The sequence below is a fragment of the Palaemon carinicauda genome, chromosome 7 (assembly GCF_036898095.1).
Source record: "Palaemon carinicauda isolate YSFRI2023 chromosome 7, ASM3689809v2, whole genome shotgun sequence".
NCBI classification, from domain to species: domain Eukaryota; kingdom Metazoa; phylum Arthropoda; class Malacostraca; order Decapoda; family Palaemonidae; genus Palaemon; species Palaemon carinicauda.
Window position 1 is genome coordinate 155,030,595 of NC_090731.1, and position 26,284 is coordinate 155,056,878.

Consider the following 26,284-nt stretch of genomic DNA (forward strand, 5'->3'; position numbering starts at 1 on the left):
ACCTGTAGAGCGGTTGGATTCCAAGTACCTCTTAGAGGGTGAGAAATTACATCTTGAAGGATGGGAATCACTTCGTGGAGAGGGTAATTACATCGTGGAAATTGGGAATTACCTCGTGGAAAACTGGGAATTACCCCATGGAGGAGGAGTTAGGGCAATGTCACTGTCCCTTGCCTCTGCCATTCATGAGCGACCTTTAAACCTTTAAACTGGTTGATTATCGATGCTTGAAATCCCATGAGAGAATACTAGATATATATAGTCAATTCTTTTTAGTGAGGCAGATTTGCACCGACTCCCCTGGGGTGCCCTTTTAGCTCGGAACAGTTTCCTGATCGCTGATTGGTTGGACAAGATAATTCTAACCAATCAGATAGCAGGAAACTTATTCCGAGCTAAAAGGGCACCGCTGCGAGTCTATGCAATGAGTATAGTATTCAATCCAAAACAAGTTTGGTTGGGGGTTTTGTGGAAGTGGAGGGGGGGGGGGTCCACCCTTTCATTGGCCTTCAAAAAGTGGGTTCGACCAGATTTTAAATCGATCACGATATCAGTGTTGACTTTGGAACTGGATTTGGTGCGCTGGGTAGATTTTGAATGAGGTAAACTGACCAGCAGCTAACATCAAGGTCCCCATGGAAAGAGATTTATGAAACTTGTCCAATTTTTACATGAATAGTAGAAGTCACTCTGTGTTCATTACTTCTTATGTCGTTTATTTATTTCCCTATTTCCTTTCCTCACTGGGCTATTGTTCCCCGTTGGAGCCTTTGGGCTTATAGTATCCTGATTTTCCAACTACGGTTGTAGCTTAGCTAATAATAATAATAATAATAATAATAATAATAATAGCAATAATAATAATAATAATAATAATAATAATAATAATAATAACAATGATAATCACAATAAATTCAGGCCAGACAGAAACACACCATCAATTAATTATTTTGTCTATATGAACACAACACAACACGTAACTATCCGAAACATTTTAACTACATTAGTACTTTCTTGAAAGGAATTATCTTTCCATTTTATAATGTAACAATTTCTTATCCATTACGAGAAAATGCAGCTATAGAAAAGACCATAAAAAATGTACAAGTAACAATTTTTGACACATGGAAAATATGGAATCACAGCCCCACTGTTAAAAAAACAATTAAATTCCCAATTTAATCGGGAATTCTCAGTAAATATATTATGTTCTCTGTCGTATTTCAGTAAAATACAGGCGACCGTAATTTTACCCTACTTTTTTATTATATTTCATGGGCTGGTGACCGTAATATTGCCCCTTTTCATCAATATATCCGTTTTTAAAACGGTAAATGTTTGGCAACATTAAATTATTCGAGGATTTTTACCGTTTCATACAACAATTTTTTAACAGTATATACAAGATAACTCTACTATCTAAAAAAATTATATGTTAACTATAATACAACTGAACGTAAATGTACAGCAACAAAGATGACAACTAGAGGGGTACTCAGTAGAGCACAGACCTCCGCCGCGGCAGCTTATTTCTCCACCTTGATCTTTGACCTTAACATGTACTAATTGGCGTGGATTTTCATACAATCAAATACGAACTAAGTTTGAATTCTCTGTGACAACGATGTCCAAACTTATGGCTGATTACGTGAATTACAAATTTTGCTTGTCTGTGACCTTGACCTTCCAAAATTGAATCATTTCCAGCTTTTTACGTAACAGGTAATCCTTGCAAGTTTCATTACTCTACGATTCAAATTGTAGTCAGGAAGTTGTTCAAGAACAAATACACACACGCAAACACTCAAACTGGGGGTAAAAAATAACTTCCTTCTAACTTCGTTGGCGGAAGTAACTAAGATTATAATAAACAATATATTTAAGCTCCTATCAAAGTGCTTTAAAGCAAGGGTATTTGCACAGTCAGCAGGCTGGGGACTTGTGATTTGTAATGATATCTTACCATTTACATCCAGTACAACCAGGAGTATGAAAAAAATAAAATAAATAAAAAAAATAAAATTCAAACTTGCAACAAGTGTTTTTATGTTGAACAGGCTGACATAAGTCGTTTTACAGTTTATATATGAAGTATCTGTTTTAATGTTGTTACTGTTCTTAAAATATTTTATTACAATTGTTCATTACTTCTCACATCGCTTATTTATTTCCTTTCCTCACTGGGCTATTTTTCCTTGTTGGAGCTCTTAGGCTTATAAGAACCTGCTTTTCCAATTAGGGTTGTAGCTTAGCTGGTAGTAGTATGTAATAATAATATTAATAATAATAATACTAACAACAACAACAACAACAATAATAATAATAAATAATAATAATAATAATAATAATAATAAATTTAATTCGACGCTATTTAAAAATAAACAACAGGACAAAGAGAAGAATAACATGTTCGCATAAATCATTGAAGTGTAAGTCTTGTTTGGCACCACGAAATTACTTCCTAGTTGCTGGCAAAAAAAAAAAAAAAAAAAAAAAAAAAAAAAAAAAAAAAAAAAAAAAAAAAACCGTGGGGGGCGGATGTTTTACAAAGGTATTTGCTATTACCATTTAAGAAATATTTATGACTTTCCGGGAAAGATGGGTGACTTGTAAAAGGTTTCCCTTCTTGGAACAGGAAGGGCACAAGGGATATATAAATAGAAAGTACGCAGTATTTTTGAAAGAGTCGGTGCGAGGCCAAGAAATCCCTCTTCTCATACGTAGATCTTAATTATCAAGTTAATGAAACGTGGAAAATTAATTTTCCTTTCATTTTTCCATAAAATGTTTCATATTTTTACGAATTCTTTATTTTCTTAAATTATCCATTCTTTATTTTATCTTAATTGTTCATTACTTCGCTTATACTTAATTTATTTCTCTTCTGAAATCAATGAAACATGAAAAATAATTTTCCCTTCATTTATGATAAAATGTTTTATATTTTAAGATTTTTTTAATAACACATTATTTTATTTTAATTGTTCATTACTTCTCTTATATTCCATTTATTTCTTTTCCTCACTACGCTATTTTTCCCTGTTGTAGCTCTTGGGCTTATAGCATCCTGCTTTTCCAACTAGGGTTGTAGCTTGGCTGATATATTAATAATGATAATAATGTGTACGTTACGAGCGTTTCCAACTCGACGGTAAAGGATCGAGTTGAAAAAAATACCTTGGTAATATTAACGAAGTTAATTAAATTTCTATTTCAGCTATATTTTCACAATAACATTTTCCTTCAAGCAGGTGGGAACCTGACAACTCAAATCATCGTTAGATAATCAAAAAATTAATCATATATTCTAAAGTAAATATATAATCAATCTGATAAAGTAATTAGAAAAATACATGTCTATTTGAAGCAAAAAACAAATGTTTCACATGGGTCTGTGTATATGTATAAAACATGTGGTACACAACATTCATGCATACATACATACATACATACATACATATAGATAGATAAATTGATAGTATAAGTACACACTTGTGTATGTACGTGTGCGTAAAATTCCGTATCTGGCAAGAACAGTGGTAGAGTGTTTGCCTAGCATTCGCATGGCTACAGATCGATCACCGCTGGGACGGAGTTTAAGCTGTTTACTGGGGAGGCCACTGCTGCGGTTGGGCACCGCAGTGGAAGGTTGGGCTTGCCCAGCTGGCGTTCTGGTGAGCATCTATTCTGATGAAACTAGAACTGAAACCAGACACCTTTAGCCTTTAAATAGTCCCATAACTTCCTAAGATCAGCAGACCAGCGGCCGATCAGGTTAAGTGATCCTTTATTTCATCCTTCGAAAGGATATCCTACTGGTCCCTTTGCGTCATTATTTACTTCATTGTCTCTCGACATTATACAACGTATGCAAAATGCTAAAAAACTCAAGTCTAAAGATATATAGGTCGCTTATGAATGGCAGAGGCAATGGGCAGTGACATTGCCCTAGTAACCAGGAAAATACCCTAAAGACTGACCATATATACATATGATCAGCGACCAAGCACCCTCTCCACCTTAGCAAGGACCAAGGAGGGCCAGGCAATGGCTGCTGATAACTCAACATATAGACCTATAGGCTTCCCCCCCCAAATGCCCCATTCTTAGCTCACACGGATGGTGAGGTTGCAGCGATCAAAGGAATTAACGAGTTTGAGCAGGACTCGAACCCCAGTCTGGCGTTCACCAGTCAGGGACGTTACAGCATCGGCCACCCGCAGGTAAAATTTCTAGGCAAATACAATTACTATTATGCGAACAAAAAATCTGTGAGGCACAAATGTTATATACATAACTTGCAAACAAATACACAATTGTATATAAAAAGAAATGCATCAAAACAAATGATAAAAACAAAGATAAAACAAATGACAACGCCTATCAAGATAGAGAGGATATGCAACATGATTCTGATGAGCAAGTTTGGCTGACAGAAATGCTGTTCTCCTGAATAGAAATATTTGGACTTAGACAAAAGACCCAAGTTTACAGCACTTTCAAAAAGGCTAAAATCTCTGCCAGAATCTTTGTTCAAACAGTCTCTATAACGTTTACGCTTCCAGGCACAGGGAGTGATAAAAATTTGTGTACATTAACCTATATTAATGATGGTGACGATGACGTACAGTTGGATAAAGGACTCCCTGGTACACCAGGTTCAGAAGAAGTGTATACTGTTAAAACCAAATAAAATCAATTTGTGATCATCAACTCTTATTCAGAGTTGATCAGATATTAACCAATAAACAAAAAGAAAACCTTTAATTTTGTATTTTCCTTTCAAATTAGGGTTGAACAATAATTCAAATCAATAAGTAAATTTATACAGTTTCTCAACGTGCTGGGTTCTTTACACGTGCATAGGTTTAATATACGTAAATAAAATATATAATGAACTAAAAACTCTTTGTACAGACAAATCATTACTGTGCAGATATTTATAAAAATCGTTGACGATACTAAAAACAAAGATATATTATTAAAAGCGATAAACTACATAGTTATAGTACTACTAAAATGTAAAGCAAAACTCGTATAAACAAATTATAGAAGCGCACAAGACTTTTCACAATACCAACAAAAATGAACGATTATTTTTTACAATACTCACCAAAAATCCACACCAATGAGAAATATCTTTACTATTGGTTCAATTATCACTACGACTATACTATAATTGCAAAAAAAGCATCAATTGTCAATGAAGTTTTCTGTTTTAGTCAAGCAGAATATCACATTCGAAGCAATTTCCCTATGAGTCACACAAGAAACCTGTTGTCTGCAAGCTGACAATACTGCTTGGAAAAGCATTAATTTCAGGTGGGACGTAGTGACCATATTACTACGTTACCCAGGCCTGGCACGGATGATTTCCAAGCAAAACGTCAGCAGATCGCTTACCACAGGTGTATATGTCTTTGATTATGGATTTTTAAACTGATAACTTAATATTACTAAACTAAAAAGTGTCCTTAACTTGATGTCTTGCTTGGAAATAAATGGAAGTGCTAAAAATACTTATATATGATGAAATCTGCTGGCGAATGTGCTCTTTGGAGAGAGAGAGAGAGACGAGAGAGAGAGAGAGAGAGAGAGAGAGAGAGGAGATAGTTATCAGACGTTTTGTAACTTTTAAAATACAAATAACCAACAAAAGAACTAAATATTTTATGAATCACTTTGTTCTTAATAAGATAAAAAGTGCCCTGTTGCGTTCGTATCAGGATAGAGGGATCTTGTGATGCAAAATTATTAGAGTACTCTATAAATCATGCTTGTGAAGAAGGATCTATGTCTCTTGCCAACCCCCCTCCCCTCAAAAAACCTAGTAGTACATTATCCCTTCCCTAATCCCCTCCCCCACCCCTCGATTGTTCTTACTTCCCTGAATAACCAATGGAAAGTGGAGCTGGATGATATCAGAGTTATACTTAAATTAACTATAAAACTATAATATATTTAGTAATATATTTAATAATGAAAAATTTCTATTAGCAAATACTTATTGAGTAATTTGATAAAAAAAGATGATGCGATATTCCATTATAACTAGGCACTATGATTAAAATTACAAGTGATGAATTATGTTGTTCACATCTAATTTCAGATGATCTTCATATTCCTAGAATATAAGTTTAAAGGAATACAATAAAACTTCTATACATCTTTAAAAAATTAATTCATTGCGAGAAATCCCAATAAAACGAAATCTCGTCTGTCCACTGTCGTTTTTATTTAATCTCGAGTTGCTCTCTCGTCAATTGCTTCAACCTTGATCTTAAGAACATATCTGAATAGGGAGCCTGTAATTCTGTAGAGTTCAATACCTCCAAAATACAGGTTTCACCTGCTTCTCTCTCTCTCTCTCTCTCTCTCTCTCTCTCTCTCTCTCTCTCTACTCGTCCAGTATTCCAGCCTGCTCATTTCTTCTTTTAAACTACTTGTAACAAAAACTATTCCAAACGTAATTATCATCATTATTATTATCATTATTATTATTATTATCATTATTATTACTTGCTAAGCCACAACCCTAGTTGGAAAAGCATGATGCTATAAGCCCAGGGGTTCCAACAAGGAAAATATCCAAGTGAGGTCAAGAAATAAGAAAAAACTACAAGTAGTTTAAGAACAATAACATTAAAATAAATCTTTCATATATAAACTATTGAATAACAAGAGGATAAAAACTTCAAAATAACAAGTGGAAGAGAAACAAGACAGAATAGTTGTATCAGAGAGATACCATGCTTTGACCAGGTAAGTCTAGTTTAAAATACTGATATCAGAATAATTTTCATCACTGCAGTTACTAATTCCCGTATTTTGAAATAATGGACACCCTAATAAAGTATTGTTTTTAATATCTTACTCTCCTCAAAATGTACATAGGAGCCTTTGACAATCCACTCAGCTAACCATATTCATTCACTATACGAAAGATGCTGTGTATGATTCGGTTTATGCGTTTGCTATTATGATTCTAGAAATATCTAAGCATGGATTATTATTATTATTATTTCGTGGTAGGAGACCCTGTTTTAGGCAGGTTGAGTTAAAAGTAATGGCTGCATCGGCAGAGTTTATTTTCTTATCCAATTTTTCTATTTTCCGGATAATTCTCTTCTCTAGAGCACTGCAATCAGCCAGCAGACTTGAAAAATTCATCAGTCAGGTGAATGACAAATCGATTTTGTCATTCACCTGACTGATGAATTTTTCATGTCTGCTGGCTGATTGCAGTGCTCTAGAGAAGAGAATTATCCGGAAAATAGAAAAATTGGATAAGAAAATAAACTCTGCCGATGCAGCCATATTATTATTATATTATTATTATTATTATTATTATTATTATTCTTATTAATACTATTATTATCACTTGCTAAGCTACAAACCCTAGTTGGTAAGCAGGATGCTATAAGGCCCAGGGGCTCCAACCTGGAAAATAGGCCAGTGAGGAGAGGAAACAATGAAAAATAAAATATTTTAAGAAGAGTAACATCAAAATAAATATCTCCTATATAAACTTTTAACAAAACAAGTTGAAGATATATGATATAGTATAGTGTGCCCGAGTGTACCCTCAATCAAGAGAATTCTAACCCAAGACTGTACTGTAATAGTACTGTACTCTCAGTGCTCTTCTATTCACCAATCTTCCCTTTTGATCAAAGACAAAACCATTCGTAATCTCAGTGTACCACATTCCACACTTAACTCTGTGAGATCAGCGATTCTGAATATGCTAAGTTTGGTCACTTCTCTTCCTGCCCGATGTTTTCTCTGTCAGGCGTTACGTTTACAGCTTCAAATAGATTTAAACTATTTACTTTCCTTCCTCTTTCTTTTTGCTTAATTCCTACTAGCCTAGGGTAGATTAACTTTTATTTCTTTACATTCTCCACCATTATATCCAATTACTTTACTATCAACAACGCTTTATGTAACAGGTTGAACAAACTCATACTGATTACTCCGGATTTTCCCAAGCTAGAAGCAACCTAAATTATGAGACATCTCTGAACATTTTGCCCAAAATAAAAATAAATTTCCACACTACTTTTAAATAGAGCCTTGTACACAAAATCTAAGAACCAAAATATTTAATATGATATAAAATGTTCTCTACAGCATCAATGGCAAATACAGACCAATAAAAACAAAATTAATTTTAGACCCAAGATGATAAAGCATCATCACTCATCCAATTAAAGATTAACTTGAAATACACTGCACACCTTCAGAACAAACATAAACAGCTTTTTCTCCACAACAAATGCAACCCAAAGGTCTGTAGAAGCTGATCAATGTTCCTCATCTGTTCCAAAGGTCCTTGCTTATTTCTATTTTATGGGTTTCCCACTTGTTTACCTCTCCAAACAATATAGGTAGGGGTTTCCCAATTGTTTACCTCTCCAAATACTGGAAATAGGGGTTTCCCACTTGTTTACCATTGTAAATACTAGAGGTAGGGGTTTCCCACTTGTTTACCTCTGTAAATACCGAAGATATAGCTTAACCACTTGTTTAACTCTCTAAATATGGAAGGCAGGGGTTTCCCACATGTTTACCTCTCCAAATACTGTAGGTAGGGTTTCCCTCTTGTTTACCTCTCCAAATACTGTAGGTAAGGGTTTCCCACTTGTTTAGCTCTCCAAATACTGTAGTAGGGGTTTCCCACTTGTTTACCTCTCCAAATACTGTAGGCAGGGGTTTCCCATTTGTTTACCTCTGTAAATACTGGAGGTAGGGGTTTCCCACTTGTCTACCTCTCCAAATACTGTAGGTAGGGGTTTCACACTTGTTTACCAATCTGAATACTGTAGGTAGGCGTTTCCCATTTGTTTACCTCTCTAAATACTGTAGGTAGGGGTTTCCCACTTATTTACCCCTCCAAATACTGTAGGTAGTGTTTTCCCCTTGCTTACCTCTCCAAATACTGTAGGTAGGGGTTTCCCACTTATTTACCTCTCCAAACACTGTATGTAAGGGTTTCCCACTTTTTTACCTCTCCAAATGCTGTAGATAAGGGTTTCCCACTTGTTTACTTCTCTAAATACTGTAGGTAAGGGTTTCCCACTTGTTTACCTCTCTAAATACTGTAGGTAGGGGTTTCCCACTGGTTTACCTCTTAAAATACTGTAGGTAGGAGTTTCCCACTTGTTTACCTCTCCAAATACTGTAGATAAGGGTTTCCCACTTGTTTACTTCTCTAAATACTGTAGGTAGGGGTTTCCCACTTGTTTACCTCTGAAAATACTGTAATTAGGGTTTTCTCACTAGTTTACCTCTCCAAATATTGTAGGGGATTCTTACTTATTTACTTCTCCAAATAATATAGGGGATTCGCACTTATTTACTTCTCCAAATACTTTAAGGGATTCCCACTTTTTTACCTCTCAAAATAAAATAGGGATTCCCACTTATTTACCTCTCAAAATACTGTAGGGGATTCCCACATATTTACCTCCCCAAATATTGTAGGGGATTCCCAGTCGTTTAAGCAAATAGGTTAATTTCAAAAGACAAGTAGGAAAAAGCGGAATAGTACCAAGAATATCGTGAGAGACAGATACAATTTGTCTCGTGTGTTCCTCACGCTTGGGCAAGAAGAGAGAGAGAGAGAGAGAGAGAGAGAGAGAGAGAGAGAGATCTGATGTGGATCACACAACTGGCGCTTTGCCCATTCCCCATTTAGAGGACGATTCTCTCTCTCTCTCTCTCTCTCTCTCTCTCTCTCTCTCTCTCTCTCTCTCTCTCACAAAACTTCGATGATTCTTATTTTTTTTTCAGATTTACATAATGAAACATTTTTATTTATGGTGTTTTTACTCCTCTCTCTCTCTCTCTCTCTCTCTCTCTCTCTCTCTCTCTCTGTATATATATATATATATATATATATACTGTATATATATATCAAAGTCGTAATAATTCTTCAAACTCATTAGAAACTATTTAATACTAATGAAATATACTTTTCTTCATTATCATATCCCATCTACATAATCAGGCCATTTAGGATACACCAGTTGCTTGTCCTATTAAAGTAATTGAGAGTCACCCTCCATGTAGCCTATGTGTTTATTCATAATAGAAAGAAATGGTTTCAGAAATTAATTATTCAGTATATTAGAAAATAAGCTAAGAAATTTCATCAATATTAAAATATCTATATCTATAATCATAAACATAGCAACAATAGTTAAAAATGTTTTTGAAGGACGTATTGATTCTAGGAAAATTCTAATATTGAGATTAACGTGTTAAATTAGTTACTTGATGAGGAATAGTTTTTAACTGTGATCCCGTCGTTAGCATGGCATTTAGAGATTACTGAACTCATGTTTATATTTAAATATAAATAAAATATACGAAAATTAACATATCCAAAGAGATAAACGGGAAACCGGAATGATACTAAATTCGAATTATTATTATTATTGTTATTATTATTATTATTATTATTATTATTTATTATCCAAGCTAAGCTACAACCTCAGTTACAAAGCAGAATGCTACAAGCCATATAATAGGAACATCACAGCGCAAACGACCAACCGAAATATAGTTACATTTATCTATTTCTAATTGATATAGAATGCCTTGAACTTGTAGTGAGTGATAAAAAAAAATACTTCAAAAGTGTAATTACATAGTAACAAATGAATATCCTCTGGAATGAATTTAACGGTATGTATATTTACAGGAGATAGGCTAGACACCTTGTAATGAAAATTTTTATAACTTTGGATTACGCGTTCTCTCTCTCTCTCTCTCTCTCTCTCTCTCTCTCGATGTTCCTTGGGTATATGAATATAAACAAGACGTCAAGCTTAAATTATTACTGGGTTGATATATATATATATATATATATACATATATATATATATATATATATATATATACATATACATATATACACACACAAACACCAACATGTAAAGATCAACAAATAAAAATTATAATAAATAAATCCATGGTCTACAAGCAACAACAATACATAATTAAGCTTTCTGCTTTCAAAAAAAAAGTTTGACATTTTTCATTTTGATGAAATCAAGTAAGGGTCCAAGTTATCAAGAACAAATAGAATGTCTTCAATGTGTCTGTAAAGACTAGCTTAACCTGGTTTATGAATTTGGGTCATAAAGCCCGTCGCTAGGACCGAGGAGGCCATTCAGAATATTTTAGCCATGTTTCGTGTACATATCGTAATTTAGTTTTTTTTTTATTGGACATTATGATAGAGTAAAGACCACTCATGTCCATCATTTTTCCTCTTTTCTTCCCTTCCTCTATCCAGACTGCGACCCACACCAATCATCTTACAACCCGGCACTTAAACGTATTCTTTAGGAGAGAGAGAGAGAGAGAGAGAGAGAGAGAGAGAGAGAGAGAGAGAGAGAATGATGATCGGACAGCATCGAGTGTTTCATAGAAGGTACAACAGATTTCGGCTGCCCCAAAAGACTTGGCATGACTCCATTCGTGTCGCCGAATGCCCCTGCCACTAACCACCATCAGGAAGTGCTGGGAAGCCCCAGAGCGCCTTTACAGCGCCTTCTTCTGCACGGGGCAGGAATACTGTAGAATACCTGCTACAGGTTTCTACCACGCAGGGGGTAAGAGATCACCTGTCTTGTCTCGAGGCTACCCAATCCTGTGAGTTGGTCAGTCGAGACTTTGGAATTTGATGCGAGGTGCCACAGACAGAGAGAGAGAGAGAGAGAGAGAGAGAGAGAGAGAGAGAGAGAGACCTCTAAAGTGGTTCCGTTTACTCGGGGTGTGAGGTTACCTCAAAGAGAATCTTAATTTAGTGGGTTTGGTTATTATCACTACTACGTAAAAATGAAGTAAAATAAAAAAATAAAAAAATCCATAGTATGTACTCGCAATATAAATGAAAACAATCACGGGCAAAAGAATTGAAATAGCTCTTCACTATATACATATGAGAACCCAAATAATATTCCATAATAGTAATAACATTACAGTACAGTGGCTGGCGTAAATAGTTAAAAATATAAATGAGACCGAAAAGACCATCTATTAGAGTTTGCCCTCGTGTAAACTGCTAACTAAATTGATTACTTTATTTTTTCAGAGAATATCAAGCATATAAACATGTGTTCGCCACCATAGTCAATTCTTTTTAGTAAGGCATATTTGCACCGACTCGCAGGGGTTCCCTTTTAGCTCGGAAAAGTTTCCTGTTCCCTGATTGGTTGGACAAGATAATTCTAACCAATCATATATCAGGAAACATTTCCGAGCTAAAAGGGCACCGCTGCGAGTCAGTGCAAATGCGCCTCATTAAACAAATTTGGGTATAACATCTCTCCGTTCAGACCTTGTTCAATAATAATGATGTTCTTAACATATTGCAATGGTGTACCACTATCTATAACGATCCAACTTCAATAATACCAAAATCAGAATCCTAACATCAAAACCAACTTTACACTTGCTGGTCATCGAGAAGATTGGTTTACATCAATTACAATGTTGCATACCATATCAAATATGGGTACACATTGCGTTTTTAGTCATACATAATTGTATACATTTATATATATATATATATATATATATATATATATATATATATATATATACACATTTATACATACATAGATATATATTTTCCCCTTGAATGGGGTACAACATGTACCGTTCATACAGCAGTTAAGATATCAATATGAGAGAGAGAGAGAGAGAGAGAGAGAGAGAGAGAGAGAGAGAGAGAGAGAGAGAGAGAGAGAGAGAGAATTATAGCAGTTCTGCTAAAGGTCACGACGAGAATAATATACGCTCCCTTGCACTTCGGGTATGCAAAAAAAAAAAAAAAAATGCAATAACTACATTAGGTCAAATGAACAATGAAATGAAGAATGTGGAAGTTCTTTATCGATAATATTCATACTGAGAAAAAAAAAATAAGGCCAACCTTATGTCAATATCGTGAAAGAACATAAGTTGTGGGAAAGAAGAAGAAATACGAAGGGAAAAAAATATATATTTCGTCGTCTAGTCGTCAGGAGAATTTAAATAAACGAAAAGAATTATATCTTAGTGATACATGTAAAACATTGGTTCGGATGAGAGAGAGAGAGAGAGAGAGAGAGAGAGAGAGAGAGAGAGAGAGAGATTCGGTCGGAGGGAGAAGACCAAGAAAATATTCGGTTGAGAGAGAGGAGAGAGAGAGAGAGAGAGAGAGAGAGAGAGAGAGAGAGAGAGAGAGAGAGAGAGAGAGAGAGATATTATAGAACTTCTGTTATAGGTCCCGAAACAAATGGTACACGAGAGAGAGAGAGAGAGAGAGAGAGAGAGAGAGAGAGAGAGAGAGAGAGAGAGAGGATCTCCATTCATTCAGTGCCACTTGAGAGAGGCCCCAATGGAAGGTCAACTCACGTCCGTCAGCCAAGGTCATTTCAATATCTGGCATTCACATCTTGTCTCAGTGTCACGCACACGTTCTACAGCCTTGTCTCCTAAATGTCTGTCTCCTGTTTCTGTCTGTCTGCTGTCTTGACGAGGTTAAACATTTTTCCTTTTTTCCTTATTTTTTTCTTTTGAAAGCGGTTGATTCGAAGTTGTACTAAAATTGCATTGAAATTCAAATTAAATGATGGTGATTAAACATTAGCAGTTAATTTTGTCAATCTCCTTAGAAAATGGTGATTATATATTTGTATTTAATTGTGTCAATCTTCTTAGAAAATGGTTATTATATATTTGTAGTTAATGGTGTCAATCTTCTTAGAAAATGGTGATTATATATTTGTATTTAATTGTGTCAATCTTCTTAGAAAATGGTGATTATATATTTGTAGTTAATGGTGTCAATCTTCTTAGAAAATGGTGATTATATATTTGTATTTAATGGTGTCAATCTTCTTAAAAAGTGGTGATTATATATTTGTATTTAATTGTGTCAATCTTCTTAGAAAATGGTGATTATATATTTGTATTTAATGGTGTCAATCTTCTTAAAAAGTGGTGATTATATATTTGTATTTAATTGTGTCAATCTTCTTAGAAAATGGTGATTATATATTTGTATTTAATTGTGTCAATCTTCTTAAAAAATGGTGATTTTATATTTGTAGTTAATGGTGTCAATCTTCTTAGAAAATGGTGATTATATATTTGTATTTAATGGTGTCAATCTTCTTAGAAAATGGTGATTATATATTTGTAGTTAATTGTGTCAATCTTCTTAGAAAATGGTGCTTATAAATTTGTAGTTAATGGCGTCAATCTTCTTAGAAAATGGTGATTATATATTTTTAGTTAATGGCGTCAATCTTCTTAAAAAATGGTGATTATATATTTGTATTTAATGGCGTCAATCTTCTTAGAAAATGGTGATTATATATTTGTATTTAATGGTGTCAATTTTCTTAGAAAATGGTGATTATATATTTGTATTTAATGGTGTCAATTTTCTTAGAAAATGGTGATTATATATTTGTAGTTAATGGTGTCAATCTTCTTAGAAAATTTAAAATAATTAAAGATATATTTTATATATTTTCTTCGTACATATAAAAAAGTCCTAATTTAACCACATGTTTTAAACGATTATTAACATAATAATTGCATGATAATAACTAAAATCAACCATTTAAAGGTTTAAAGGCCACTCATGAATGACAGAGGCAAGGGACAGTGATACTGTACTGCCCTAGCAAGCAGGACAACGCCCTAGAGACTGACCATGTATTTCAGTTTCGATACTTGAACAAGAAAACTGAAAAAAAAACGCAGTTCACAAAATATAATAGAAAACAAAGATAGAAACTCTCATGGCCGGCAGATGATCAAAGAACCGAAAGTAATGAAAGAAAACAAGGAAAAAAAAAACTGAAATGGAATGAGAACATATGCCACCAAAGATGCTATTTTCACTTGAAGGGAATTTCAAAGTCAGGATATCCTTAAAAAAAAAAAAAAAAGTGAATAATTCTTTACCACTGATAACATACTTTGGCAGCGAAGTACTTGCCTCACACCACACCCGCACACACACATATATACACACACACATATATATATATACATATATATATATATATACACACACACACACACGCACACAAGAAGAGTATTCAAAAGATAACTACTTTAAATAATTAAATAAAGCATACTCGATACTCGAATTTACTTTTTCTAAAGAGAGAGAGAGAGAGAGAGAGAGAGAGAGAGAGAGAGAGAGAGAGAGACCAGGCACACTGAGCTTTATTGTTGACATCAAAGTTCGAGTCAGGGATGAGTAAGGTTACGTAAATCACAAGGTTAAGGATTGATTGGGTGGTCGAGGAGAGGTAATTAACAAGCCGATAAGGATGGAGAGAGAGAGAGAGAGAGAGAGAGAGAGAGAGAGAGAGAGAGAGAGTTGTTCTCTCAGGAATGTGACCTCTACTTCTTTTTTTTCTAATAGCGTAGCACATAGCGAATGTTACTGTTACTTTTGATATTGCCGTTACGAAAACAATATTCAATTTTCGATTATGAAATATCGAATAAAGCTATAAAAATATTATTATTTTTTTTTCCCTAAAAGCTAAATGTCAAAATTTATGTTGCGCAGTAATAGATCTAACGAAAGTCAACTAAAATCCTCTAAACTTTATTGAACAAAACTATAAAAATATTATATGGTTCTTTGTCCAAAAGCTAAAATGTTAAAATACACGGTGTGTAATGCTAGATCTATTGGAAGTACATACAAATACTCATTCATAAAAAAAAAAAAAAAAATTATCTATACACGTTTAACAATAAAACGCAATTCCAAATGGTAAAAACGGAGGAAATTTCGTTTATTTTCGTTCATTAACAATACACATGCAACAACAACAGCAACAAAAACAACAAATGCAATCGTTTCTAGTCTACTGCAGAACAAATGCCTCAGAAATGTCCTCTCTCCTGTCCTCGGTTTGGGCATTTCATCACAAGGCTGGTCAATGCGGATTGGTGATGGTGGGAGACTTTAATCTGATCACTCACAGCAAACCAACTAGCAGGGGTGGCCCTGCCTAGTAACGCTTTGCTGATCATGGCGATACACATATCATTTCTACTTTCGTTCGTTAACCATACACATAGAACAAAAACAAAAATTTCTACTTCAATGCAGGACAAAGGCCTCAGATTGAGCCTTATTCATGTATTGGATTTGGCCATTTCATCACCACGCTACTAATGAGGATTGGTGATGGTGGGAGACTTTTATATGATCACTCACAACGAACCAACCTAGTAAGGGTGGCCCTGCCTAGTACAGCTTTGATGATCATGGCGATACACGAACCCTTCCTACTTTTGTTCGTAAACCATAAACATACAGCAAAAACAACTATTTCTAGTCCACTGCAGGACAAAGGCCTCAGGCATGACCTAATTCCTGTCTGGGGGTTGGCCATTTCATCACCACGCTGGTCACTGCGGATTGATGATGGTGGGAGACTTTAGTCTGATCGCTAACATCAAACCTCAGACATGTTCCTATTCATGTCTGGGGTTGGCCATTTCATCGCCACGCTGGTCTCTGCGAATTGGTGATGGTATGAGACTTTAAGTCTGACCACTCCCACCAAACCAACCTAGCATGGATGACCCTGACTAGTACAGCTTTGCTGATCATGGCAATACATAATCCCTTTCATCACGTTAAGGTATCCCAACTTATTAGTTAAACCAAATAACACAGCATGAACAAAACACGCAGGATCCCAAATTTACTCCCAACCAGTAAGAAAATCCAGAAGAGCTGGACAACGCTAGCTTCTTCTCGGAATCTCATTGCTGAGTTCGTGCTTGTACTCCTGTTCCTTCTATTACTTGAGCCAATACATTGTACTTTGAGGATTTTCTTTCTTCTTCCTTGAAGGACAGCCAGATTCAGGTTCTTGCTCTTTTTTTTTTTAAATAGAGAACAATGGGCCTTTTTAATTTTTTTTTTTTCTCACTTGAAGAACAGAGAGCTTCTTCTTTTTTTTTTTTTTTTTTTTTTTTTACTTAACTTGAATGACACTGGGCTTTTTTGGTTTAAATTTCTTACTGGAAGGTCAGTGATCTTGATGGATTTTTAATGTTATCTTGGAAAACATTTGGTTTCAATGCGATCTTTTTCATTTTAACTGGCCGGCTTAATGTTCCTCTCATATCTCTTGCAAATGTCAGTGAGGCTTAATTACTCATATTGTATTAAAGTAATTTAACCTTCACAGGTATTTTTCATTAGTTTTTTTTTTTTTTCAGAAATAACAAGTGTACTTCAAAGGATTTTTACCTTAAATATTCAAAGATGAAGATTATACTTCTCTGGGTTTCTCAATTACAATTTTACATAGAACTCTAAATATTAATATCTTCAATTAGATTTTGTTATTCTTTCCACTGAAGCAGCAACCCTTAACCCTCTCTTTTTTCTTCACTGTTTTTCCTAGGGAATATTAAACGTGAATGTTTTCCATTGAGCTAAATTTATCATTTTTTTTATATCTCATTTTCCTGGAAATTATAAATCTATTTTCAAATCCTCCAGAACTTATTCGTGCCACCTTGGGCATTGTCCTGCTTAATAGGGTAATGTCAGTGTTCTTTACTCTGCCATTCATGAGAGGCCTTTTAACTTTTAAAACCTGTGCAAGAGTCCAGTTGAGCTCATTGGACTGTATGATCTCCTACTTTTAATAATAATGCTTGGGAAGGACTCTTCTGATATATAAAGGCAAGGTTAAACTTGATCAACACTTAAACTGCTGCCCTCCATACAAACAATTCCTGTATATATAGATGGAGATGGTTTGGGCTCCACAAGGCACTAGAAGAGTTGAAAGCCCAGGCCTACATGGCTGAGAACTATAAAGCGTGAAGTGGGAGATAATGAGTGGAGAAGTACTGAACTGAAAGCACAAGTTAGAGACGACTGGAGAAATCTAACCGATGCCCTTTGTGTCAATAGGCGTAGGAGAGGAGATGATGATGATGATATGTATAAATATACATACATATATATATATATATATATATATATGTATATATATATGTATATATAATATATATATACATATATATATATATATATATATATATATATATATATATATATGTATATATATATATTTACGTGCAGGTACAAAATCTACTAATGTCTTTGTTGAGACCAATTTTGAAGCAATTCCAAAGAAACAATGCTTTCCTTTCATTGGATTCTTAGAATTCCAATGCGTTCAGAATTAAGGGATTCTCAAGACACCATAAATACATTTGAACACTGGCTTTGCGAAGGCCATTTAAAGGCCATTCAACCTAGAAATGGCCAATGCGCCGCCCACCCAACGAGGATACAAGCCCTTAAAGTTCAAGTTGCAAGAAAATACCCTTAGGGCCAGGAATCATAGATGTCATAATCGCTTGCTGAACTGGGTGAATTTCAATTTCTTTGTCCTTTAAATCTCTATTGGGATATGCTATGCTACAAAAATTATTATTATTATTATTATTATTATTATTATTATTATTATTATTATTATTACTTGCTAAGCTACAACCCTAGTTGGAAAAGCAGGTTGCTATAAGCCCAGGGGCTCCAACAGGGAAAATAGCTCAGTGAGGAAAAGAAACAAAGAAGAATAAAATATCTTAAGAACAGTAACATTAAAATAAATATTTCCTATATAAACTATAAAGACTTATCGATAAATCATGTCTGTATCTCCACACCATTATAAGATATCCTCGTATCGGTGAACATAATAACAGAAGCTTTGTCAAAATTAGAAATACATTGATACTCTCATTATCTTTCATATAGAAACATGATCATACTAACGATAAATCCGTTATAATCCTCTTACGGGGGAGATACGTTTATCAAAAAAAAAAAAAAAAAAAAAAAAAAAAAAAAAAAAAAAAAAAAAAAAAAAAAGACGAAACAACGTTAAAAACAAGTAAACACGATTAATCAGATGTTAATTCATGAAAATAAAAAAGGAGACATTTAAATAATTTTAAGAACTAGAGGGGCACTCAGTATGGAGCAGACCTCCGCCGCGGCAGCTTACTTCTTGACCTTAACTTTGACCTTAACATGAATTAATTGGCGTGGTTTTTCATACACTCAAATATGAATCAAGTTTGAAGTCTATGTGACAACGATGTCCGAACTTAAGGCTGATTACGTGAATTGGACATTTTTCTTAATCATGACCTTGACATTGACCTTCCAAAATTTAATAATTTCTCATTATTCCAGGAAGCTGTTCACCAACAAGCACACAAACAGGGGGTAAAACATTACCTCCCTCCAACTTCGTTGACGGAGGTAAAAACAAAGATCATCGCACGAGTCTCTATACTTCGAAGATAACAGGCTCAGTTCAACGCAATTCTCAGTATCCTGAAAAATCTGTAATGAAAGGAAGGCTGTGACTACGCACAAAGCTCATTTCAGATCTGAAATTCTAAGAATTTCGTCTTTGGGCGAACACGGGATTTCAAACCAATCAATTTCCTTTGATATTGACCAAAATTGGGTTTAACTTCACTTCTGTTGGGAAGGAATGCAAAAGCACGTGGAAAACTAGATTTTTCAACTTGGACATGAATTGTAAAAAGTTGAAATTAGGGGACACTTTAAACGTTCCATCCATAGCCCAGTTTTTGCAGTTTCTTAAATCTTCAATCCCATCATTCGTGCAAAATAATATTTGATTCTCATCCTCGACTCCAGTATAATACTGGAGGAATTTCTCTCCAGAATTAGGAGTTTGAAATTGGGTTTGAATTACAAATCCTGTCCAAAGCCGAATTCCTATCAATCATCTTAAATATCTTAACCCAAATAAGAAAATATCATATCTTGACTAAGAAATTTGAAAATTGGTCTTTTACAGTCTCTTGATATTCAGAAGATGAATGAGCGTCATTAGAGTCCCTACCAAAATTTACAAAAAGTTCAATCATTTCTTCAAATATTTAAGAGTTGTACTTCGATTGTTTATTACTTCTCTTGTAGTTTTTTATTTCCTAATTTCCTTTCCTCACTGGGCTATTTTTCCCTGTTGGAGCCGTTGGGCTTATAGCAACCTGCTTTTCCAATTAAGGTTATAGCTTAGCTTGTAATAATAATAATAATAATAATAATAATAATAATAATATACTATAGATCTAATAATAAAGTATTTTCACTAACAATATCGCTCAAGATTCCTCTTAAATATTATATATATTAATGTTGTTGCTCTTCTTAAAATATTTTACCTTTCTTTGCTTCCTTTCCGCACTGAGCTATTTTCCCCGTTGGAGCCCCTGGGCTTATAGCATCTTGCTTTTCAAACTTGGGTTGTAGCTTAGCAACCAATAATAATAATAATAATAATAATAGTAGTAGTAGTAGTAGTAGTAGTAGTAGTAGTAGTAGTCTTACTCCAATCCTTCCAATTCACAATTTTTTTCAATTCGCAACATAATTTCATTCATAACATCAATTATGGTATCATTGATCAAGCCGAACATGACGCGTACAAGTATAGCTTTTGTTTTTTACTGAATACAATGCAAGAAATGGCAACTGCTGCTAAGCGTGATGCAATAATGAAGCTCATATGAATTAAGATCCTGTTATCAACAAGTTCTGGGTCTTCTTTGGAGCAATTACAGTTTCTTCATTAGCCAATAAAATCTGCCATACATGGACATGCAAATATTGCTGTGTGTGAATCGAAAAAATATCTTACAATATCATATTATATATATATATATATATATATATACACACACACCCATATGCATATATTATACACGCATACAAACACACACATATATATATATATATATATATATAGAGAGAGAGAGAGAGAGAGAGAGAGAGAGAGAGAGAGAGAGAGAGAGAGAGAGAGTGGTTCCAGAGAAACGAAATATAGCATTTAACTGTTGAGTCACGGATAAACTTATCCAGAAAACTTTCCAAACTGTTACTTCACATACCAGTACAAAATACGCACAAATAGGACTCTGGCCCTAATACAAACTGCAATTCAAGACATTCGTTGTTCTCCCTTTCTTACATTAATTCCTTACCATAAGACTATATTAATTAGAGCCCAATTTCAGATTCTACCAACTAAATTTTTTGTAAATACCTACATAGGTCTCTGCAGTTTCTCTTCACTTTCACCAACTACACTTTCATCTGCATATATCAGCGGTGGCACATCAACCTATTATCCTTTCCTTGACTGATTTCTCACTAGTACATACGTAAGAAATACCAAACAGCCCCAAGGATACAGTACACAAACTCTAATGCAAATATCTATCTATATACATAATTTTTTACATTTGTTTACTTTCAACTAACAAACAACTAATCTTGTAATGTGTGTACGTCCTGCCTCTAAAGTTTTTTCGACTGGACACCTTTAAAAAACACTACGCCTTTTTAGCTACAAGCAATTGATATTCCATTGAGAAAAAAAAATACAAACATTCAGGCAAACAAATCTAATTAAATAAAATAATATTTCTATTACGCCTTTTGCAGCAACTAAATTCCCATTTGATTGTTTATATATTGTGAAATATCGAAGTTCAAAAAGTTGTTTCATAAATATTGCATTGTTTTGATAAAATTAATAGAATTCATCAACTAATCAAGAAAAACCTTCATAGAAATCTAAATTTTCCAAAGGGTTAAACATATAATGGGAGCAACAATATATACTTAGGAAACGAAATCGATTGATAAACTTGAAGAAAAAAAAAAAACTTAAAACCACAGAGGTCATAGCAATTTGAAAATCGAGAACTTGAAGATCACTACCATGATGGACTCCACAGCGACAGATGGTGAAGGAAAATAGGATCCGAAAGATAGGAGGGTTATACCCGTGGAGGATGAACCAATGGGACAATGAAGAGTATAGAGCACAACAGTAAATGATAAGTGACTAACTGAAATTGCATAAATGAAAATTTTGTTTTATATTCTGTGCTTCATGAATTACTGTTCAGTTTGGTTTAAAAAGACAGTTTTAGTCCATAGAATTCTGAAAGAAACCCATTACCTATCATAATTAATCAAATATGGAAGGTACTTTGATTCCTGTCTCTGAGTCATGCACGGAAAGTGATATATGTAAGATTGTTGTAAGAAAATTTTTACTGTTTTGTGTGTTGTAAACCTAAATGAGGTACATAATCTATTAGACTATCTAGAAAAAACATTTTTTAGAGTTCATGAAATATTAATTTACCAAAAAACTCACCTGCGCAAGAGAACGGACTTCATTGGGGTCGCGCCATGTGCTAATAGCTGGGCGACGTTTGTCAGTGGTGGGTGGACCGCTAGTTGGAGCTCCAGGTTTGGGCTTCATCTCAGCAGGAGCCCTTTCAAATATGAGGACCCTTTCAGCTACACTTCCCTGTGTAAGGAAAGGTCTAATTGCCACTCCAGCGCTGTTGTATCCTGTTGTAGGGGACTGGGACCTTTCTCGGATATGGGCCTTCTGCTGGTCAGTTAATTCAGGGTGAGGCAAGGCAGAGATGCTTCCTGCAACTAAGGGCTCTGGGGAGCCTGCCTTACGCATTTTCCTTAGTTTTCTGCGATAAAATTCCGGTAGAGTAGAGCCTACTTCATCTGCCTGTATGCCCAAGGTACCACGCCATGTCGAGTCAGGTATGGATGTACTACCATTTTCAAAACGAGTCCTGGCTAACATAACTCTACCATCACTACCTATAACCTGTTTTGAGGACATGTTGCGGTAGTCATCCAGTCGCTGCGATGAGTGGGGGTGCTGTTGTGATTCCTGGAAGCGAACCTTTGCAAAATCAACTGCAGACATATCTCCCTCAACTTGAGACTTCATTTGAACTCGTTGTTGTGTAGTACGCATGGAGACTGAAGAAGAACTTTGCTGATATTCAGACTGCTGAACCTGCTGGTTCTGTATTTGTTGATGCTGCACCCTTTGATTCTTTGTTTCTGTAGGATTATCTACATCTACTGTTACGCTGATAGAATATTTTGGCCGCCGGGCTTGAGCAGGGTAGTCCGTAGTATTTGACTGGCTTATATTATTGCTGATATTACTATTTATAATTGAATTAGCCATTGGAAGAGAGGATGTATGTGCAGAAGTATGAGCGCTTGTTACAGGAGCTGACACAGGCCTTGTCTGATTAAGAGGCCTCAAACGATCTCCATCATCAATAAGCGTACCTGTGCGAAGAGCATTCATCAGTCTCTCTTCCTCTTGATCAACTGCAGACATAGTGACAACCTTGTGACGTAGGGGAACCCCTGTGAATTTCTGGCCTCCAGAACTTTCCACTCGTGCCTCAAGAGTTGTGATGTAATTAGTTGATGTGCTAGTTGTGACATTTGAAGAAGAATAAGAAGAGGAAGTTGCAGACGATGTAGACAAATGAGAGGATGAACTATGGCTTTGCATGGATGTTTTCTTCTCCAAGGCTGATGGCTGTTTATGTTTCAATGGCCATGTGGATGTATTGGATGAAGGGCCCTCATTCCATCCAGGTTGGGAAACTGGGGGATTAGGGGATATTGAGCGGCGATTTCGAGCATCCTGATCCATCTGCATCCTAGTCCACTCACTGGACAGAGCAGAATCACTGCGTGTCCCACCATATCGTCTACCAATTGTGTTAATACTCATACTGGTATTTGTGCTGCTTGTACTGCTACTACTCATGCTCATACTGCTACTACTCACAGAGCTACTCATTTGCTGTTGATTAAATCGGCCTAAAGTACCCATGGTGTTTGGCTGAGAGACAGGAGAAGAAGAATTGGACAAATTATCAGCAGCTTGGGCAGCAACACGAGAGGTTATTGCCATCTGCCGTTCAAATCGTTGAAGGGCTTCCTGGATGGAAGAAGGTGCACTCTTAGGCCTTTGAGATGCCAAAGCTGCAACTGCTGCAGCGTGATGACGAGCCTTATCTTCAATTACAAATGAATTAACGAGCTCTTGTAAGGATGCTTCCAATTCTGGATCTGCAAGAATATCAAGGGGACTATCTTGTTGTGGGTGTTGCGATGAATCAACTCCTGAATATGAGGAGGATCTTTCTGGAGGTGGAGGAGGTTGAACACCTGAACCTCTTGGTGACTGGGGGGCTGCTGGGGACACGTAAGGTCGAGGTCCTCCTTGGTTTAGTGATGGGGATGACGGTGATGAATATGAAAGGCGAGGAGACTGGGGTGCTGCCTGAATCAGATGGCTATTAGGATAAACTGGTTGTTGATGTTGTTGTGCTCCAGGAGACTGAGGTGCTGCTCCTGGAGGAACGTAAGGGCGGGGAGATGTATTAAGAGTACGTACAGGAGAGGCAGCGTGAGGAGAAGCAGAAGCAGGAGAAGTTGAGTGGGGGGATTGATTATGAGGAGACTGGGTATGGGGAGACTGATTTTGTGTCACTTGATTATGGGGAACTGGAGAATGTGGAGTAGAATTGATGTGTGCCCTTCCGTTGTGTAAAGAAGAGTCAAGTACTTTACGTGGTACAGCTGGAGATGAACCAGGAGGTGCAGGACTTATACTTCTGACAGGAGTACGGGGTTTAATGGTTGAGGGTTTTGAGGGAGATGTATGAGAGGCTGTAGCAGCCTGCTCGCCACGTTCGAGCAGGCTGCCGTCTGAATTGACGCTGTGATAACGAATAAGTTCTGTGGGGTTCAGGCCAGTAGTTTTCCAGGTTTGGTAAATGAGTTCTGCCTGGTTAGCGATCTGTGCCGCTATGGTGGAGACGTCGTCAGTCTGCATGAGTTCTGAGAACAGTTGCACTGCCTCATGATGACGTGGCGCGCCCGTTGGCGGCTCCGGGCCAGGGGCCACGCGCCCTGCCCGCTTTTCTGCAGCCAGTTCGGCCAGGGTGCCCACAAACTCCTTGTACTGCTCCCCCGTGCCCCTTGAATCCTGAGGGTTACTTGACTTCTCTCCTAGATCAACTCTTTTAGCCCAGTTGTCCAAGGCAGGTGCACTGCTCTCTACATCAGCACCACCTGGCTGATCTCCTCTAAAGTTATTTAAAATATTCTCACTGTTATCTAATTCTCTCAATAACTGTTCACGATTAGTTTCCAATTCCTTCACCTTTTCCTTGCCAGAAGTTTTTCTATTTTTCTTCCTGTTATTTTCTACGATTTCAAGTATAGCTTCTCTATCTGGCTGTAAAGTTCCTAGAGCATTGACGGGGTCAGTGATGGATACAAGAACAGGTAAACAAAGTCCATAATGTGCAGGGCAAGGTGCAGGTGCGGCGCACGGTTTAACGCCTACCACGTGCACGCCGCGGCACGCACGCACACGGCACGCACGCAACTCCACACGACTACTGGCTACCCTGGTCACAGCCGCACGCCCGCACTGCCCGACCACATTCTCAACCATAATAGCCAGGGCACCTCGGCCGAGCCATCACCGGTGGGCGCCCAATACACACTACCCACCGCGCTCTCTCTCTCTCTCTCTCTTTCCCTCCTGCTATTACTACAACTACTACTAAAACTACTATTGCTACTACCTTCTATCAGTGTGCGTATGGAGTTAACCCTCCCGAAACCACATCATCACACCGACGATGTATTCACAAAACACCTCTTCTACACATATAATCCGACAGCACTGATATAATGTCGCTGATTACAACCGATATTTATAGAATAGATCACATAGATATTAAAAATCCAGCGACCCCCCTTTTCCTTACTGTTTTCTTCTTCTTACACAAAGCACTTAGTCTCAATGTCGGTCGCATTTTGCACTGCACATTAATAAGGAAAAATCATTCCGTTCTCCTCTTCTCCTACTTCCTCTTCCTCCTCCTCTTTTTCTTCTCAATTTCTTTCGAAAACTACAATCACTACTAAGGAATAATTCACATGGAAGACGGTCATCACACAACTGGCCAGCCGCTGGCTCCACTACCGATCTCCTCCCGATGGCGCTGATGGTGATGCCGCTGCTACCCTTGCCCCCTCTCTCTCTCTCGTCGATCCCTGGCACCGATGCCAAACGCCAACGGCTAAAAATGACACAATAATATTAGCTCGGCAGAACGCCAAAAACCTACCACTAACACCCAAAGTCAGTTTAAGTCTCTCTCTCTCTCTCTCTCTCTCTCTCTCTCTCTCTCTCTGAAACTGTTTACTGAACTTTTGTATAAAAGTTCCGATCATAACGATTTAAGCAGAGCTAATTCTATAAACTTCTCTCTCTCTCTCTCTCTCTCTCTCTCTCTC

The 26,284-nt window shown here is 36.2% G+C and overlaps 1 protein-coding gene across 1 annotated transcript in view; it reads right to left on the reverse strand.

Moving 5' to 3' along the window:
• The window catches only part of LOC137644592 (probable serine/threonine-protein kinase nek3), a 39,283-nt gene extending 13,224 nt beyond the window's left edge, over positions 1 to 26,059 (reverse strand). Inside the window, exon 1 of the mRNA XM_068377550.1 lies at positions 22,284 to 26,059. Within this exon, the coding sequence (XP_068233651.1) occupies positions 22,284 to 25,433 (3,150 nt within the window). The 5' untranslated portion in view covers positions 25,434 to 26,059. The remainder of the gene's footprint in view (positions 1 to 22,283) is intronic.
• Positions 26,060 to 26,284: the final 225 nt, after the last annotated feature.